Below are 21,406 nucleotides of genomic sequence, written 5' to 3'. Positions count from 1 at the left end.
ATCTTTAGAGAAATATAGGTAAAGTACGCCCAAATATATCATATTTGTTTATTATTCCACTTAAAAAATAATTATATTATTATATTATAATTAATATTAATTTATTATTATATTATGATATTGATATTATATTATAATTAATATTAATTTATTATTATATTATGATATTGTAATCAATATTATATTATTATTAAGATATTAGTATATTTTAATATTTTAATATTTCTATTAAACTCTTCACCAAAGCAAAAGAAATCTATTAAGACTTATTATTATTATTATTATATTATCATATCTTTATATTATTATTATAATATTATTTTGACGAAGTTAACTATTATTAGTTTGATGGAGATAAATAGAATTGAACTCAGAGTGAGAGTGAGTGGTAGTTGAGAGTGAGAGGAGAAAATAATTTTTTTTTTTAGTCTTTCATACATTTATTTTAATTTAGGTTATATAAAGTTATTTAAATTATTTTATTTAAGTAATAGTAAATTTTAATCACAAAGGTTTTTAACCTCACATATTTATCAATTCATTATCTGAGTATTAATAATGCCTAATAATTTTTAAATAATTTCAAATTAAAATAATTTTATATATTTCTAAAATATAATAAAATAACTCTTATATTTTATTTATTTCAGAAGCATTTAATTTAATTTTATGTGTTTGTGACACTTAAATGTATGAAAAGTAAAAAAATATTTTATTTATTTTCTTCTATATCTTGGAAAGATAATTATGCCACTTAGAGTTAATTTGCTTCAATTTTTTATACACCTAATAAAACTTCTCTTTAACCATTATATATTTATTGCACAACACTTTTATTGAAAATTGAACACACTTTAATTTGCTTCAATTTTTTATACACCTAATAAAACTTCTCTTTAAACATTATATATTTATTGCACAACACTTTTATTGAAAATTGAACACACTTTACTTTTGATCTTGAATGGGTAAAACTATTAGTTACCTACCTCTACATTGGTATATTCACCATTCTACATGCATATGAAATTAATTGACTTCTATTTTCTACACACCTAATAACACTTCTTTGTTAACCCTTATATTTATTACTACAAAAAACTTACATTACTAATTGAACACACTTTACTTTCGATCGTGCATGGGTAAATCTATTAATTACCTACCTCTACATTGGTATATTCACCATTATGCATGCGCGTGAAGTTAATTGGTTCCAATAAAGCGCGTGGAGTTAATTGGTTCCAATAAAGAGGCCATATATGGTGAAACTCATTAATAACTTAGTCACAATCAAACAAATCACAAATGATGAATCTCGTCTTTTTTGTTAATGGTTATATATTTATTACACAACACTTACATTGAAAATTGAACACACTTTACTTTCGATCGTGCAAGGGTAAAGCTATTAATTACCCACCTCTACATTGGTATATTCACCATTATGCATGCGTGTGGAGTTAATTGGTTCCAACGAAGAGGTCATAAATGGTGAAGGTAAAATAACTTAGTCCCAATCAAACAAATTACAAATGGTGAATCTAATCTTTTTTGTTAACCGTTATATATTTATTACACAACACTTACATTGAAAATTGAACACACTTTACTTTTGATCGTGCAAGGGTAAAGCTATTTTAACGTTACTCTAGCCCCCTCAATCCAACTACATCTTATATTTTGGATTTAGCTCATGCTAATAAAAATGTCATAAATGATGGGATTCATTGAATGAAATTACCTAATCCCAATCAAACAAATCACAAAAGATGAATCTCACCTTCACTATAAATACCCAAACTACAAAACCCATATTATCTTTTTACTTATTACTATAAATAATATAACACTTAATTAACAAATGGAAAATTAAACCCCAACTAGATTCACCACTTCACTTTTTACAAGACATGGATAGATATAGATTCATTGACTTCTTATCTAATTAAGTACTGAACTTCTCAAAACTATTCAAACCAATTTTTTTTTTAAATAATATATTAATATATAAAATAATTGTAGCTCATTCTCCCATAACATGTAAAATAATCTTCCCCAAGGAGAAACTATGATCCTAGACATAACTAAATGATAAAGCCAATGCTTCACAACTACCCTACCAAAAAGCTAAGATATTATTCCCTCTTGAGAATATAGGCAACACAAAAGCCTTTACAATACTAAAAATCCACTATTTTTATACTCTCTTTGGACCCATGTCTCTTAAATTAAAAAAAACTTGCTATACAACAGCTTTTATAAAAACTGTTATCCCTTGCAAATAATAATAATAATAATCTTACATCTACTTGGCTTTAATTTAGCAACAAGTCATCCAATTCTTAGAGCACAAATTTAGCAACAGATAATAACAAGAGAAAGAAAACAACTAAAGATTTAAATAAAAAAAGACCCAGAAACATTCAAGGTGCATGTAAGATCTGGCCCACAATAATTGACCTTCTGGTCTTCGAATACACAGCATGTTGGTTTGTGTATTTCGAAAACCCCTTTTGCGTTGCATGATCTCAACACAATTTTTTTCCCCTTCCAATTTCATTTAATTCACACGCTAAATGCCCAATTCTTATATTTTGGACCCAATTCCAATTGTGTTTAAATTCACCCGGCTGGCTTGGTTCTCTCTGCCGTTCTTGTGATGTGTAGCAGAAGAAACATTGAATAACACTTGTTACAAATTGCAATTGCATTGACATGTAATGTAAACTGGGTTTCTTTCATTTGTTTCTGTGGATCCAGAATTGGACGCAGCGAATGCACCCATCACAATTTCAGTTGAGAATTTTCTTGATCCAGCCATGATCGAACAAGCTTACACAGGTAATATTTCTGGGTCCGTAGTTCTTTTTGGCTTGGTGGGTACTGGATCGCCGATTTTCTCTTTTTACTTTTTGGGTTCTTGAAGAATTGATAGGCTCTAAAGGTGTGATCATTTTCCTCCTCCTTTTTTCTTTTGGGTTCTCCAGAATTAGACCGAATACTGTTTTGTTGCTTAAATTTAACTGCGAAATTCGGGTTGATGTTGACTCCCCAAAATTCACTGTTGTTATGCCCTCAATTTCGGAAGAACGGAATGGAGAACCCCGTTCTTTGGGTTTGAGTGATGTTTATAGTGTCATGTTTTTCCATTTTGGAGCTGGGTTTCCTGTTTTCAAGAAATTTTGAGTGTGTAGTGTTTTGGTTATATATATTTATAGTTGTACAGGCTTGGACTTTAAAACAAAACACAAAAATTTTATTGTTGTAGAAATTTCCCTGGATCAAACAGGGCGAGTCATCAGTTTGTCTAACTATATTTTAACATGAGCTATATAAAATGCATTGCTACTTACCAGTGCATCTCCTGAGTCACTAGACTCTAATTTAAGTAAACTAACGTAGTATTATAGGATGACAAATTTAGGAGACCTTTTTCTTCCATTGCTAAATTCTGCTTGCCGGGTGTCCTTTGGTTTAATTTTTCTGTGGATTTGAATATGGGTTTCCAGTATGAAAACCGTGATGATTTATCACTTCAACTTAACCGATTTGACTTTTTAAGGCGTGCTAATAAACCTTCTGTTTTGGATGCAAAAATAGAACATGAAAAAATTATTTTGGAAAATCAACTTGGATCACAGATCAAGCAGGTAAGTGGTCAGTTTATGTTACTCCATCTTACTACGATTTACATGAGATACATTACCACTTACCACTGCATATAACTAACTGACTAGCTCTATTATAAGTTATCTGACATAGCACTGTACGAAGGCTAATATACTCACAGTTGCATTAGTGTCAGCAGCTGGAAAGCTAAGATGGCTAATAGGATGTTTCTGTGGACCGCATGAAAAAAAAAGTAATTATATGTTAAACAATTTAAGTGAGTATACATGGTAAAACAACTAAATCATGCTTTTGTTTCATCTTGGCTTTTAAGAGCAAAATATGGGGTATGTTCTTTTGTTGGAGTAATATCCTAAGTTTCATGTTTTCTGATTCTGGAATTGTAATTTGATGAATTTTGAATATTTAGTAGTTTTTTTGTGATTTTTTTTTTCTTTCTATTTTTATGGGTAATTTATTTTGAGTAATCATTTGGATGATTACATGAAAAGGGTCTTCTGATTTCACTGTTAAAGGATCATTGATTTTAAATTTTTAAGTAATCCTTTTAGCATAAGTTTACTGTTTGATGCAATCTCATAAATGAATAAGGCTAGAAATATCAAAATGACAAAATTATAGTTATCTTGATTGTGGACCAAGGAAGTTCAGTGTTTGGTTTGCCTAATTTCAACTTCCTACTGGCAGTTACTGGATGTGCATTAGTTGATAATTTACATTTCTGGAAGTTACCTATTGTAACATTAGTTGATAAACTAGTACTGTAGGATGACCGAGACCACCTGAAAGTAAAGGTATTCAGTTGGGAATTTGGTAGACTACTATGACAAATTTTTAGGGGTAAATCGTTAAACAACTAAATCGTGCTTTTGGTTTAGTCTTGATTCTTCAGAAAACAGTGAAAACAAATGGATGGTCTGTCTCTTTGTCTGACTCATAGTTTAATTATATTGCCGCAAGTTTTACATGCAATTTGTTGTTGCCTTAGTGGTAGGTTGTTAGTTGCTGGGTTCATTTGTATGAAATGATTAAAGATTGGTACTGAATAAGTTCATTACCATACTGCCTTCCAGCTTATTGGTAACGACTAACTGTTATCAAGGTTCTAAAATATATAAAATAAGAAGAATTTCTTCCTGTTTTCTTATGGGTGTGCGAACGATATCAATTTTTTCTGACACTGTATAAGAATCCATTGAACTAGGGTTGCAATTTGTGCAGTTAATGATGAGAGATGCAGCCAACGGGCCACCATTCCTTTTATTAGTTTGTCTTATGTTCATTTTCGTTTTGCAAGTTGGCTGTTTGTATTTTTTGTTCCAATTTAGTTTGTTCCATAGGACAGATATTGACCAGGACGGGAAATTTAATTTGCTAGTTATTGTATGTTTTCTATGCCATTTACCCAGTATACATTCCTGTGGTAAGTTGGTCCATTTTTATGATTCTTGAATCCTGTCTTGAAGTTTGTCGTGGTACAATCAGATAAATATTAGTTAACATTATTTTCTTCTAAGTGTAAAATTTTGTACTTCAAAATATGCAGACAGGTAATTGCTAATAATGATTGTTTCTCATTTAAATCTTGTGTGTAAAAAGGTAGGAAGGATATAGGTGGCTTGGGATGATAAGCGGATTTGTTAAATCATATTGGGAAACAAATTGTGTTTGATTGATAGAGCAACAGGCTTCACCAGCATGCAGGCGCAAAGAGAAAGAAGTACATAGTGGACAACAATTAACAATTTAACAATGTTTTAATATTATTTCTGCTATATCATGTTTCCAAAACTCAAAACCTCTTCCGTTTATTAAGCCAACAAAACTGAATATAAGTGACCCTATGCTGGATGTGTAAATGGCAAGTTTACCTTAATTCAGTTGGTTGGCAGCGTATATCTATAAAGTGTATTAAGAGATCCTGTCCTTGGAATAATTTGACAAGATGGCAATTTCATCTTAAGTATTGGTTTCCTCAGCCCTGTATAAAGTTTATGGGCTTTGATATAGTAGGGAGGAATGAAAACATTTCAGGATCCATTTCAAGTTTTAGGAAGGGAAACATAAAATCTCCAAGCACTATCATTTTTTGCAGTGCTTGCTTTAGAGTGCTTCCTGTGTGCCCATCTCTTGCAAATCCAAAATGCCCAACTTTTAAATCTGTCAGCCCATGCACCGCATTATTTGAAAGATGTCAAACACTGTACTGCAGATGCCCAAACTGTTTCTGTTATGATACACATAACATGGCATTGTCATGAGCTAAGGCTTCATGAGAAGTAGAGGATACTGGATTTTTGTACAAGCCATCGTTACAGAGTCATAGACTCCTTTAGCCAAAGCATGAGAATGTTCTTGGTTACAATCTCTAATGACACAGCAATTATTTTCAAATACAACTTTACATATCATCAATGATAGCTGAAACAAAAGACACGTTCTTGGTCAATCTGGTAACATACATAACATTTTTCAAGTGGAAAACATCGATAGAAATCACCTGAATAGGAATGGTGCCAACTCCACTCACCAGATAAGTGGTGTCATCACATAGAATCACTTCTTCTAGAAGTTAGTTAAATAGCATCTCTTGTTGTAAGATACATGCCATGATGCTCCACTATTGACTTGCTAACTTTGTGTAGACATAGCCTTAGAAGAAAGGGCCAAAATCATAGAAAAATGGTTTTATTTTCCAATGTAAGTTTGCCTACCTCAACTGAAAATCATAGCATCCTTAACAAACTACTTATTGTGAGTTCTTCCTTTCCCCTTGTTCTGACCCTTCTTCTATGGACATTCATAGGCACAATGATCCTTATCCTTGCATTATTTATAACAAGTTGCATGACCTTTCTTTTTTATTTGCACCTGATTTTGAGGAACATGTTTCTTCTTCCTTATCCTTCTCAGGCTGAATGTCCTGTAGCAGATTGGAAGATAGCTTCTCACAGGCACAATACAAGTCATAAAGGATTTCTAATATTGGGAAAATTCATTTACTGCAATGGGTACCAGTTTGTCATCTTAAATATCATAACTCATTGCAATCAACTAGTCCATAACTAAATAATGTTCATGAGAATCTGAGATAACTAATTACAAAATAGATTCCGCTTTCTAGATATGTTCACCCTTTGAAATAAATTAATTAAAGAATTATATATTTCCTTTTGTAGACTTTACGATAACATTAGCATACTTGTTATGTGAGAGATCAAAAAGTCTTTCACAGAATTTGAGTTGTAACTCTTTTCCCTGGCAGCCTTCACTTTGTAGGCAGCAAGTTTTGGGTCCTTAGGGCCGCAGTTAGTTTACCTTCCAGTTCCACAATATCCCGAAGATCCAGCTCTTCCATGGGACTTTGTAGTCTGAATTTCCAAGGGGTAAAATTAGATGCTCCATTTAACTAGTTAATACTTCCTAAATTTTGCATGCTAGAATTGGCCATGTCTACAACCACTTGAAGACTTAAATTTAGAAACACAATTAGCTCAGCTAGTATCTAACTGTCATCACCAATCACCAATCTCAGGTGCATATGCCTTTCATAGGCATTTAATCAATTTGAATTTCATCACATGGGCTGTTTCAAGTACATTTATCACATTACAAGCGATAATAAATAATTAATGTCCCATAATAAATGCATATTGAATTTTAAATAAATCATTGTCATTATGTAGATAGTGGAGCGTAACCATGAAGTAGACAAAAACAAGATGAGAATCCGTTTGGAGCAAGTTTGTCACACCATGGTATTGTGCAGGTTTTACCTCCTAGCCCATGGTCACTAATGGTGACTACTTTTGTAAAGGCTACTGAAGCCATCAATATGCATAATGAGGTTTTATTGATTTTTCAGGGTTATCTTCTTTAGTTATTGATAAATTAAACCCACTTATAGAGAGGTGCATCACTAAGCTTCAATGTTGGAGGTTCAGAACAATATTTTAGTTGCAAAAAATGAATTTTTAATATGATGTTTGAGAACTAGGTCACCTAGAAAATTTCATGTTCTTGTTTTTGTCTTCACTCTCTATCAGTTTGGATGCTTGAAATTTTTCATTGTCAATGATCAAAACTGTTTCTTTCTTAGCATACTTGTGTCCTTTGCAGCTATCAGTAACTGTGTTTTGCTTATTAGATATCAGGGCTTTGCTTCTGTTTTTGTACTATCAATAACCATTTAGAAACATCAGAGGGATTTTACAGCTGAAAACTTGATTCATTTGTATTTTTTGCTTAAACATGAAAGTCAAAGAAAAACTCTTTGCTTTAAGTCTCCAGGCTAGGAATCAAGATTTTAAAAGTTTAGTTATTTTTTATTTTTAATGATGTATGTCCTTTTTTCTTTATGGCACTGCAGAGGATGGCAGGAACAACGAAGCTGCTTTGATGCAGTTATATCATAGGAACCTTAATTATAGTATACAATGCAATGGCAATCCTGCTGGAGTTTGCATAACACTAAACAATGAGAGAGAATTAATTCCATATGGCATGCATGAGTTAGAAAGCATACCAAACCCTCATATGTATCTTACTTTCAATGAAAATTTAATGGCAGCAAGGATTCAACCGGAGTTCTGTGTGTATTATCAAGATGTTTTTCAGACACACCCAGGCCACATCTTGAAACAGGGTCCAGTTCAAAATAATTGGGAATATATGGTGCAACCGGAAAGCATAACTGAAAATGTGCCTTATAAAATGCTCCTCCAAGGGATTTCCCAGGAAATGCAGGCCCAAGAGTTTCAATACTTTGTTGTGATTGATTTTGAGGCAACTTGTGACATGGGTACGCGTCTAACTCCACAGGAAATTATTGAATTTCCTTCAGTTCTAGTCAATGGTGTGACAGGGAGATTGGAAGGGCATTTCCAAACTTATACAAGACCTGTTTATCATCCAGTGCTTACTGATTTCTGCAAGGAGCTTACTGGCATTCAGCAAAGTCAGGTAGGCCTGATTTGGTAATGTCTATTTGTTGTGTTCATTTACTCTGTCTTTACTTAGTATTACAATCTTTATAAAGTTCCCCTTTGTTTTCTATTTTCCAGTCTTGTCTTATTTCCTTGATTGTTTTGATTGAATTGTTTCCTCACCAAGGCATGCATGGACACAAGACTGTTAATTATTCTTTGTTCTTGTTACTTGATTGTTCTGTCAGAGAGGTTGACTCTTTGTTGTGTCCTGTTGAATTCTATTAATATTATTTTTGTATCTTTCCATGTTGGATTATCTTTTGACATATACTGTGTTGTGAACTGAAGACATAGTGGGATCCTTTCATATTCAGACAAAAGTGTTGGTACAAAACTGGGGCAAGTTTTGGTTCTTGTAAGGTGGCTCACTCATAACAGTGAAGCCCTCTTTTGCTATTTGAAGGAACTAAAATAGTTTCAGACATTTTCAAGATCTCTCCTGTTTTTTGCTTTTCCTTGGTGGTCTCCAGCAGCGAACTGAGATAACTTGAAGTCTATTGCGTACTTCATCCTCTTCTGTCTGAGACTCTGAAATCATACATCTGTTAAATAATTGGATTGCAAAACCTATTAGTAGATGTTAAGTTCCCACAACATACTGTAAGCATGCCTTGGTGATCTTATTTGCAAGATACAATTTCTCTTTTGATCTGCAGCCCTCTTGAGATCCCTTGGCTGTGGGTAGGATTTTTATTGCTAATAGATCATAGACTAAAATGTTGTGGAGATCTTCTTTTGATCATGCCAGTTGCCTTAATTGAATTTGTGGAGATCAATATGTTTCTTGGCTTATTGTTTCCTCTAGTAATCACTGTACTTTAGATTAAGATACTTGAAAAATTTATATATTAGTAGTTTCTATTATTTTCATTGGTTTGTTTTGCAGGAATTCTCTTACTACATAGAAATTTTTGTTAGGCATGGAACATGATTGTAGTTTCTATTTATAAGCTTAAATCTCTGACCTTGATAGATTGCATCTTACATGCACATGACTTATTTTCTTCTAAATCAAGTGATGTTTTACTAAGGTCACCTAAAATTTTACACAATATGACCTAAGCTGTTTACTACTTTGTAGTTTTTTATGATATGCTGAATTTTGAGGAGTGTGGGGTAGATATGGTTGCATCCCCTATTTATATTTCTATCATACAACTGCACCAGTAGAATCTCTTCCCTAACATACACGATATAAGTGGGCTGACACTTTCATAAAGCCAGATATCAACTGCAGTCTTTAATCACTCTATGGGTTGAAAATGGTGCTGCTAAAATATATATTTAGGGGAGAGAAGCCAGATCTTAGGCAGGATCTGATTCTGTTATTATGTCAGATACGACTGAGTTATGAATATTATTACATTATAAAATATTCCAAAATATGCACGTCTATATCATTGTTTGATTTGTGTCAATCACGTGTCTCAAATGTCGAGTACCAACCATAGTGTTAACTACAGTCTATTACTGTTGAATAGATGTCATATGAATTTCTGAATGCTTCAAATTTTGTTTCTTTCTAAAAGACTTGGTATAGGATTTTCTGATAATGCTTTGTGTCAAAGTATGTGCAAACTTATTGAAAAGAAAGCATTCAAATTAGATGCTTAGAGTGTGTTTTGCCCCTTGCGGAGATATGTTTGAATACCCCAGATGGAAGTATCTTGAGGTGTGACTGATTTATGGATGGCATGGGCATTTTGAAAAAGAGGTTGCTGTTGGCGATCCAGGTGACCACATTTAGGGAGATTAATAAACTTTGGATGGTGCATGTAGTGTGATGTTTGATGAAGATGTAAAAATACTTCTACAGTTTTGAAAAAATAAATCAGTTGTGAAAAAAAGTTGTTTATGGTTGTGTCTTGCATCTACATGATGCCTACTAGACATCAAAAAGCTGGTAGGAGCAATGGTGCCTATGTGCTCTAACAAACGAAGCTTGTATGTGAGAAGATTACAAACATGAAGTTTGTATATAGGTTGAAGTGCAACAAATTTTAGGGGTCAACGGATAGCATAATTTAATTCACTTTATTAAGAATATATAACATGTTTGTGACTTTGTTGTGATGGTGGAGATGATATCTTTATCTATTCACATGTGCCAAAGATACAGAGGCAACTGCATTTTCAATATAAAGCCAACATGAATTGGGGAAGACTAGATTTGTACACTAAGAGAGAATCAATCCATAGAACTCAGAAAGTAATGATTCCAGGGTAATCTAAAAATTTTCATACAAATGTTAGGGCCGTGTACTGGGGCACAATAGAGTTATTTTAAGAGGGTATGACCATCAGGCTCTACAGTATCCATCTCACAAGAACACTTAGTTTTTCTGACCAGCATGTGGATGAAACAAGCTGAGGAATTCGATTGGTTAATACTTCTGCACCCAGAACAAGGAGCTGAGCATTTTGTGCAAGTGATTGGTCAGCCTGAGCTATAATGGTGTCTGGAGAAATGTTTTCTTAGAATAGCTGGTCAAAATTTCTGAAATATTTGAACAAAACCACACAAATAGCAATAACTTAGATCAGTTTGTGATTCATCGGCAATGTAACTGGTAGGTAGATCCAATGTCAGGTGACCTGCAGTTCTATCTCATCACAGGTATGGGACATTCATCTATGAACTTTTTATAAGTTGTGACTGTAATTTCAGGTGTAGCCTAGAAGATGAAATAAGAGCTATGTCTTTTGTTATGGGCCATGGTTATTGCTGAAGAAAAGTGATATGTATTTTACAATCTCAGTAAACAATCTTGAAGCCCTTAAATTGCAATATGTAGGAGTAGGTCAATAACATGCAAGACAAACTGGCATCAGTCTAAATTTGACTTGTGTTGAGTGAAACTTCGATTGTTTTATTAATAATGTTAGATGTCATTTGCAATAGTGAAAGAGATATGAGATATCAAAATTCTAGTACTATTCTCTGAGAATGACCACAGGGCCACAGCAATTTACTTTTTTGTGGATGCTTAGCTCAAATTGCTATGGAGGGGTGCACCTCAGTGACAACTATCCACTATTCAAGGATTTCATAGCCATCTTTGGGTTTCTAATTTTGTTTCACACAATGAATTGTAAGACAAAATTGTAGACAGAAATGGTACTGGAAATGAGTTTACATTCATTGGGAAAGAGAATGATTATCCAAGATATTCAAAGGATGTCTGATCGTCATAATGGAGAGCAATCTGATCATCATAACGGAAAGCAGTACCAGCTTGCAGTATCCCTCATATGTTGCTGCAAAGGCAAAGAAATAAATGGTAGACACTTGATTCCTAGATTGATTTGCTAGGGCAATGCAAGCTGTCAGTCCTTGCATTAATTCATAGGTTTCCACATATAAAATATGTATAAATGAAGTTTTGAAGCTTAGATCCTGATTCCAAGTGTCTGATGTCCACATATAGGTGAAAGGATCAAAGTCATATCGACTTCTTACTAGCAGAACTGTGGAGCAAATGTGCAAAGAAATTCTGCTGCCTGTCTAAAACTTTATAGTCCATAAGCATATACATATTCATTTTGAATCTCTGAGAAAGAATTCTGAAGGGCCAGAGGAAAATTTGAAAATGACTTAGACCTTTGGTCAATGAAAATTTCAAAGTCCACATTGAAGTTGGGGATTAGTATTTGCTTTAAAATCTAGAGACTGGAAGGCTGAAGAAAAACTACAAAATGGCAATGTCAAGTTGCATTATGCCAAGTTGCAATATAGCTCAAGTCTCATGGTATTTGAAAAGATCCATCCTAATTTCTAATTGACTAAAGTGTAAAGTTAAGTCAAATTAGACAAAGTGAAAATTTGAGAGATGTTTGTCAAATTTCAAAGTGCTTTGAAGTCGCGTTGCTCTGGAAGTTCAGGAAAATGTTGGAAAAAATTTAAAAGTACAGTGTTGAATGTAAAATTATAATATAACCCAAGACCTCTGTTAATGAAAACTTCTTAATTCCAAAATGAGTTTTAGCAGTCTGGAAAATCCATCAATGTACTGAAATTGCATTGATGAGTGGATCACAGTCTTATAATTAAGTCATGTGAACACTAGTACAACTTTCATACAAATAAAAAATCTGTTCACATTGTCAAAAGATAAAGTCTGAGGATCAAGGTGATTGCAAATGTCATCAACATGTCAACAAATCAGTAGCAGGTACATCCAAAAATTTCCATCTCATTTAGCACCATTCATTGGAAATAAAATATAAAGGGATGGACACATTATAAGAAGATGAAGATTTATTAAGGTTTTAATCAATGTGGGTGATAACTAAATCATATGATGACAATTTTCTGTGTTTCCAGATGCAACATGAAGCTAATTTAGATAACTTTCTAATAAGAAGCATATTCACACAACTTGATTTTAAACTGCATCCAAACTTATGATCATTATCACAGCCATAGGATTGAGAAAGTTCAACGGCAGACACTTGGGGATCTCTTGAGCCATAATATTGCCTCCTCACACTTCTGGGTCCACATTCTAAAAAGTGGGACTCCTTTGAATTAAATATTCACACAATTTGATTTTAAGCTGCATCCAATTTTATGACCATTATCCCAGCCATAAGACTGAGAAAGTTCCATGGCAGACACTTGGGGATCTCTTGAACCACAATTTTGCCTCATCACACTTCTGGGTCTACATTCTAAAAAGTGGCACTTCTTTGGCTTAATGATTAAGTATTCAATAACTTCTGGAAATTAATGCTCTTTCTCTTGTAAAAGTTGTGTGTGTTTCTGTATGAAATATCCTTTCTACTACGGCTTGAATGATTTATGCAATTATCAAATTGTTTTGCTTTGTACTGGTTAAACTTTGATTTATGACATAAGGATGAAACGTTTTAACAGAAACAAGAGTTCTTGAAGTAATGTAAATTTAACTTCTCACTAGAATTTACAAATGATTTTGGACATACCAGTGCTGCTACGCCTTAATCAGATTATTGAAAACTCACAGTTGAAACTCCTTGTGAGCTTTTCTGAGAATTTCGTTTTGTACACTAGCTGGAATTTATTTACAAGCCCAGAAAGTAGACATATACAGGTGCAACCTGCAACAGCAAACCCTCAGGGAGCTGCATTTCAAATCAGACTCGCTGTTGACCCCAACTTGCTAGCACTATCACCTGATGAAGCTGAAAAAGTATTAATGGCTGCCAGTGCTAGCTCCTATTGCAGCTGGGAAGGAATTAAGACTCCAATTTGGGGCTGTTTGAATGCTTTTTGATTGCTTTTCGCGCTGCAAACCCTTGTTCAGCATAACAACCTTGCAATGATTTCTGATTTGTCTGTGGAATGTGCAGAAAGAGGGATTGGGGTTATGTCCAACCCTTCCAAGTTTGCCTGTAGGGGTGTCATCCTAAAGCAAATAAAATGAATAACAAGAATCCTCTCAAACTCCAATTGAAGCCTTTATAAATAAAAATCCTCCAGCCAAATAAGCCATCGAATTTCCTCTTCTAATTCTTGTCTTTGGTGACTTAGGCAATTGATGTTATTTGTCTCATTAATAATTAAATTGCCACCAAGGAGTACGGCCTAGGAGAAGTTAAGTCATAACGAAAATGGCCCCCTCTTAATAATTGCCAATGGATAATTTAATACAAATAGTTTTCACTATAGCTTTTTGGCCCATATTTAATTATTCTCATCATTCCCTTATAATAATTTCATTGCCTTAGCTTTTTGGACTTATTTTAGCACATAATTCCAAGCAACATATTTTAATGTTATTTCCAAGTTGCTTACAACCTAGGCTCCAAAATGGGGACATTACATTGTAGATGAAGTGTTTATGCTGACCTATGAGAAGAAAAGATATATTCATGTAGAACTCATAACTTGTTAAGGATTCGTTAAATAAATTTGCAGAATCTATTATTGATATCAGATTTCCACAATCCATAGTTGATGTATCTCTAGATTTCTGGAATAGACTGTGTATTAGTTGTCTCATCAATGTTTTGGATCACACTCCATGATTCATCATCAGGATGTTAGATAGCTAAGAGACATAAAATGATAAGTTGCAGACCAGGCCCAAGTTAAAAAGAAGAGAGGAAGGGAGAGGTGACACGAGGTCCAAAGAAAAAGTTTGGTAGGGTGGGAGTCAAATTAGATAGAAACTAAATAAAATGGATTCAAGTTTGCAATTAGAAAAGGAGAATTATATGATATCTAAAGGAACTTAAATTTGTCACAAAAAAAGAAAGAACAAGTGCTGCTTTGGTCTAGAATAAATGACGAAGTTAGTTCTGGAGTAATGACAGGTAGCATTCATAATTTAGCTATAAAGATATAGTGATGAATGACAGGTAGCTTTATGCCATTTCTCAGTTGTATTTTGAAATAGAAATTATGATTATTTGTTTTGAAATGGATGCATGCCAAGTGTTTTGAAATAATTTTGGGGTCATAGCTGTCTTGAAACATGATGAGATGGCCTCTTCAAGTCATACTGTAGGGGACTACATTTAGTAATTGTGTGCCATAAACTTGAGTCTGAAATCAAACGAGGTAGAGGGATATTTGTTTCTGTTGGAGGTTAATTGGTATCAGTACCCCTCATTAACACTATTCAGGTATATATCTTTCCATTCTTATCCAAGTTAGTAAAGCACATTGAGGAATTGCTTGTCGTCATAAGATAATAACAGTCTCTGTAACACTCAATTTATGTTGGGGGCTCAGTCTGGTACTTCAAGTTGTAGTTGGAGTTTTTAATCAATGGGTGGTTTAAATGTATCATCATTTTCTTTGTGTTACAAATGTCACTTGGTTCTTTTCTTCCATAAATTTTTTACTCCTTCAGTCCTTTTTGATGAAAGACCTGCCACTCTCATAAGTGAACAGAAACACACTTTAGGTTTCCTAGGTCTTGTGTCATCCATCAGTTGGAAATTTGATGCTATTTCAGGGAACAAAAATATTTGGTAACAGTAAATAATGTCTCTATTGGCAAGTTGATTAGTGTGAAAAATATTTATCCTGATAATGCATCGCAATTAGATTTGCCCAAACCTTCTCCCAGCATGAAATTAGCTTTTTATATTTCAATATCATTCATGAGAAGTGATGGCTGATAATCTTCTACGATAAAATTAAATCAGACACTTAAAACTTGGAGCTGTTTTCTCATGTGCTATCAACTTGGAAAAGACAATGAAGTAAAAGCTGCCCAAATACAGAAATCTATGGTGAATGGAGGAAATGATCAAGTTCACCTGGAACTTCTGAATTTAAATGCACTTCACTGGGTTCAGCTGAACTGCCAAGAATTCAGGCAGAGGAAAAAGAGAATGTGTTGTTCATTTGTCTGTTCTTATTAAGAGATGCCAAATTCTCGCAGCTCAGTAAGGAAGTTACAGGCACAAGAAGTTGGAGAAACAATAGATAAAAAAGATGTGTAGAGTTGTCCACTATTTTAAGCAAATTGGGAAGCTGTGCCTCTTGAATTTACACATTCCAAGTGTGTACTTAAGCCCAGCCTATTCATGAGCCAATGAAGATAGTATGTGTGTAACTGCCTTGACTGAGACAATTGATCAAGATTCTTCTTCTTCCGAGTTGTGTTTTTTGCATATACACATTCAATGTGTTTTTGTCAGTGTTTAACCTGAAATGAATTGTTTTTAAATTTTTGTTTCCTCCATTTTTTTTCCTGTAGCCTGTAAAAGGAACTTCAATTTTTGTCATTGTGGTCAAACTGTTATGGTCATTCGCAATTTCAAATGAGCAGAGCATATATTTTCCCCACAATCTCACTGGGAAGCAGATATCTTAAACTGTTGATTGTACAGGCATTTAACTATCTTAGCATCTGCTGCTATCCAAAGGAAATGATTTATCATTTTAACTGTGTTTAGCATCTGCTTCTATCCAAGGGAAATTATTATCATCTTTTTTTTTTCTTGATGACAAGTCAGAGATTACACGGGTTTGATGCCATAGTGGTTACTAGTAGTTATACCAAAATTATAGAAATTTCGACATGCCTAAAATTACTTAAGCAGGTAAAGAGAATATGATAATGTAAAATCCCATGCTTTAAATATGCTTATGATACTTATCTACAAATAACCCTCACAAACATTAAATACTTATCTATTCACATGCTAATGTTAGATGTCATGCTAATATATTGTCATGTCAGCATTTAATAACATTTAGGTGTATTATAGGAGCGTGTAGTGTGGTTACTCAAACATAGGTGTGGTAGCTGCAATTGAAACAAGGGAAGATGAGTTAATTCTTGTACCTTTACTTTTTGCTTTAGGGTAGGATCTCATTTCATGACTTACATGTTTCTGCATTTGTAGGTTTCTGGAGGAATGTCTTTGGGTGAAGCCTTGTTAATGCATGACAGTTGGTTGGAGGAAAGAGGAGTTAAAAATACCAACTTTGCTATTGTGACCTGGTCTGACTGGGATTGTGAAGTAATGTTGGAGTCTGAATGCAACTTGAAGGGCATACGGAAGCCTAGCTACTTTAACAGGTAGCTAGCTCTTTACTTAGTTTTGTTTTTTTGACTAAATGCACTTGAGTTCTTGTTCATGGAATTTTATGACCATCAAAGAAACAATGCAATATTGATCCTTTATATATGACATTTTTTATGTGAATATGGCTTTATAATGCCCATGCCTCAGGGAAACTCGTTTTTTTTAAATAAGATCGTTAACAATGTACATCATTTAGGCTTTTAGCTATATGTTGCTGAAGGAACTAAACAGATTGATATGATTTTGTATTAATATCATCCATGCTCGTTATTTTTGTATGATAAACAAATATTTTTTTAGTCAATTAATTTTTCATGCCTGTGAGATAGATTGATTTCATTTGATCTTTCATAATAAGTGTTGTCCTCCTTTTTATGTTTAAGCTTTACATAGCCTAGTCAAACACTAACTATCCTAGTTAATAAAACTGTCTTTAAATTTTTCCTTGTGGACAGATGGATCAATTTGAAGCGTCTCTTTTGTAATGCATTTGATCAACTTCGATGCAATCTTAAGGGTGCTGTACAGTTAGCTGGGCTTTTGTGGGAAGGTCGAGCTCATTGTGGCTTGGACGATGCCAGAAACACTGCTAGACTTCTTGTAGATCTTATGAGACGTGGTCTCAAATTGTCAATTACCTCTAGGTGTCGATCAAATGTATTAAAGCATACACCACCTATGCAAAAGCAACCAAAGAACTCTGTAGGTGGAAGCTTTGTGTCAGAAGCAACTGTACATGGATTGGGTAATGGGCTACTGTTAAGTTCAACAGATGAAGGAATGGAAACAGGGACACTTTGTTTCTGTGGGGTGAGGAGCAATAAATGCATGATTAAGAAACCAGGGCCAACACATGGAAAATACTTTTTTGGTTGTGGTAATTGGTCCATTAAAAGAGGTGCAGCTTGTGCATATTTTGAATGGGCTGTTCCAGATATGCCTTTGAATGCTTAGATTGTGAAGAAGGTTTTATGGTTAATTAAGGAGGCAGCTAGAAGGGATAACACCAATATTTGTCTATCAATCGTTATCTGCCATTCAATTGTTTTCAAATATTGGGTGGCTCTTCTTCAGAGGAAACAAATTTCTTAGCTGTTGGCAATAGTGAAGTTGGTCATTTTATTGTTGCACTGTGCACATTCTGGTATTTTCACAAGAAGAATTAGTGTTTGGTATTATGGTTTGGAATTGGTTCATCTGTAATTAATATTATTTGATGTCTTGGTATTTCTTGCTAGATTGAATGTTATATTTCACAATACCTGGTAAATGCATGAGTAAAATAGGATACATCGGTGATTGCTGATCATTATTTGTTTGGATAACATTAAATCGAGTCTCCATGTTTTATTAAATTCAGGTGTTTTCAGGGATATTTTCGATTCAGTCATGTTATTCAGTAGGCTTTAAATTGCTGGCGTGGAATTCACACTGGTGGCATTTTTCTTTTTCTTTTCTATTATGACATTTTAGTTGGAATTATTTCCATATTTTTTTTCACCATAACAGAGTAACATTGTTAGTCCTTATGTGGAGTCTTGTCAACAAGGTTTGTATTCTGAAAATCTTCACAACATTACATTATAAAGTTTCTCTCTGATATTCAGGTTTGACCCAGCTTTGCAATTGCTACATGTCATTTCAATGTAATTTCTGATAGCATGGATAAGATCTTGGACAGTGGCAGGCATAGAAATAGTACGTCGATTTAAGATGGGCAATATTATGTTTATAATGGGTTATTTACAAGACTGGTACTTCAGCGATTCAATTCATGTAGCATTGCAAGAGTGATCTGTTGGTTGTTGCATGCACATGTTGTTTGTATGTAGTTAACTCAGCCCATTATCAGCTGAAGGAAAGTTTCCAAAATATGGGGGAATGCAACAAGCTTTCTCTTACCATTGAGGATGCCTGATTAAAAAAATATTACTATTGATTTTTGTGAGCTTGCACACAAAGTTCGTATTTATGGATTGGTATATTCTAGAACGAGTTGGGGGATCAGATAAAATTATTTTTGAAATTATAGTCCTCATTTATATCATTGTAGTAAGTCTTGTAACCGGTATTTAATTGGGAGTTTTACTGACAGAATAGAATTATAGCATAATTAGATGGAGAATTGTATAGAGTTTGCAATGATGGCATTGATAAATTTACAGGTCTGTAGAAAAAGTCTGAAAGCTCAAATCTTCAAAATAATGGGGTTTGTACTTGTAGTAACAGGATAGCAGATGCTTGCCGGTTAAGTGCTTGGTAGATGTGTCAAGATTCGGTTACTGAACACCTTTTACTTTAAAAAGTGAAAGGTCATTACGATTGTGACAGCCAAATTTTGGTGGATAAAGTAAATGAGAATTAGTAATTGGTTGATTACAATAGAGTATTTTTTGTTGAACTCATCTGACAATTAGCTGTAGCTTTCTAATCAACTGTCCTATGGGAGATACAGACTCTCTCATAACTTTTAGTTTTTTATTGTTGGTTCTTAGGGTGCTCCTGTAAGCTATATTTTGCCATTTTTGTGCAACCTTTGATGCTCTTTGTGAGCGCACTCTTGTTTTTTTGTGGCTAAAAAATCACTTTGTCACCATCATAACTAATGATGGATCGAAACGCTCTTGCTAACAAAAGCATACGTTTGAGGTGAGACTACTCATCATTAAACTGCTGGTGTGACATTCAGAAATAGTCACTTTTTTCATGGGAATATCTAGTCGGTAGGGGCTGTACCCTAGTACCAATAAACGAGTAACAATAACAAGTAAGCTCAGAAATGTCCAAAAGATTACAACACTCAAGATGTCTTTTACTCATCTCGGAAAAGAGGTCTAGGAATTTTAGATAGATTGTGCAAACATATTGTCAAAACTTCGAAGAAATAGGAGGTTTTGACAGCAATTTTACAGAATAACATACACGAAACATTGATTAGCATTTCGGATGCTCCGTAAACTGCCCAATATATCTCTAACCAGTTCACCAATTATTCCACTCATTGACAACTCAAACAACCTCCATGTGCATGAAAACAAGTGCAACAGTTCTTAGATTCATGGTAATGTCATACACAAGCATTTAAACAACATCACAAAGCAATGAAAACCATAAAAACATAATTATTATATGTAATGATTGGAAAAACAAGATTTTGGTTTAAAGAAATCCTAGAAGGGACATGTTGACGTGTTTTTTAGGACTACTTCTAACACAGAATAAGTTACCAATGCTCACTTTATTATTCTCTCTTGATCAAAGTTTAACTGTATGCTAATATTGCTGAAAGTTCAAACAGCTAACTCCAAGGTTCCTTCATGCAACGGATGTGACTTAGTTGGCGGATGTGATTGCTAGTAATCCAAGGGGCCTTATGTTTGGATTGTTCTTTCAACTTCTTCACTGTGGTTGGAACTTCTTCATCGAATATGGCAATTTTGTGATGCTACTGCTTCGACCAGACTAAAATGAACTGAAAATAAAGGGGAAAAGATTTAGAAGGATCTAAATCTAAGTTCCTAAGGGCAATGATATCAATGAATAATGTTTAGGTGGACAAATTCCAAATAAACCAAGCTTTGCTTCCCAAAGATCAACTACAACTCCACAAAAACCGATGCAATCTTTTGGAGATGTTAAAGGATTTTCAAATCGAGAGAGTGCATTTGAATACCCAAAAAAACACAATCCAAATGACTATCCACAATCGAACTTAGCATAAATTTGGGGGTTTAGGCTAACTTTGCACTACATCTTATAATCAACAAGATGCGAAAAGCATGAACCATGGAAATTCATCAAACACTATTTCATTCTTCATTGAAATCAAAGCACTTTATCTATCAACTTAAAAATTAAAATTCTACTCTAAGTTAGGAAGGTGAAACCATGCAAGTTTTGAAAAATAACTTAAATGGACACCATCAGAGAACAATGTTTCACTGTTATTATCTCAAAAACTTATTGCAACAATTTCATACAAGTCTCCCTTTGCTTCTTACAACTGAGGGGGGTCACCCCCTTATATAGGCTTCAAGCCTTGAAGACATGCAAACCCTAATTAGGGTTTTTCCTAAAAGATTCTCCACACATGATGCAACAAGGTGAGAATCAACAATTAATAACCCATCATTCCCTTTATACAATTAATTCAAAGATACCCATAATAGCATTATAAGTGTCCACCTTTCTTGCATGCGACAACAACATGCAAAAGATGCTCCACCACCTCGTCATGCATTGACTCAACCGTCACT

General features: G+C 33.9%; 1 protein-coding gene across 1 annotated transcript; it reads left to right on the top strand.

The window, feature by feature from the left end:
- Positions 1-2,398: 2,398 nt before the first annotated feature.
- On the top strand, positions 2,399-18,328 carry LOC131076592 (uncharacterized). Its single transcript, XM_058013860.2, has 4 exons — positions 2,399-2,844; positions 8,003-8,595; positions 16,968-17,143; positions 17,606-18,328. Exons 1-4 carry the CDS (start codon positions 2,823-2,825, stop codon positions 18,102-18,104), a joined length of 1,290 nt encoding a protein of 429 aa, XP_057869843.2. The 5' UTR covers positions 2,399-2,822; the 3' UTR covers positions 18,105-18,328.
- The last annotated feature ends 3,078 nt before the right edge of the window (positions 18,329-21,406 follow it).

This window comes from Cryptomeria japonica, chromosome 10, assembly GCF_030272615.1.
Source record: "Cryptomeria japonica chromosome 10, Sugi_1.0, whole genome shotgun sequence".
NCBI classification, from domain to species: Eukaryota; Viridiplantae; Streptophyta; class Pinopsida; order Cupressales; family Cupressaceae; genus Cryptomeria; species Cryptomeria japonica.
The sequence above is the reverse complement of the archived record's forward strand: the minus strand, read 5'-3'. Positions and strand labels throughout refer to the sequence as shown.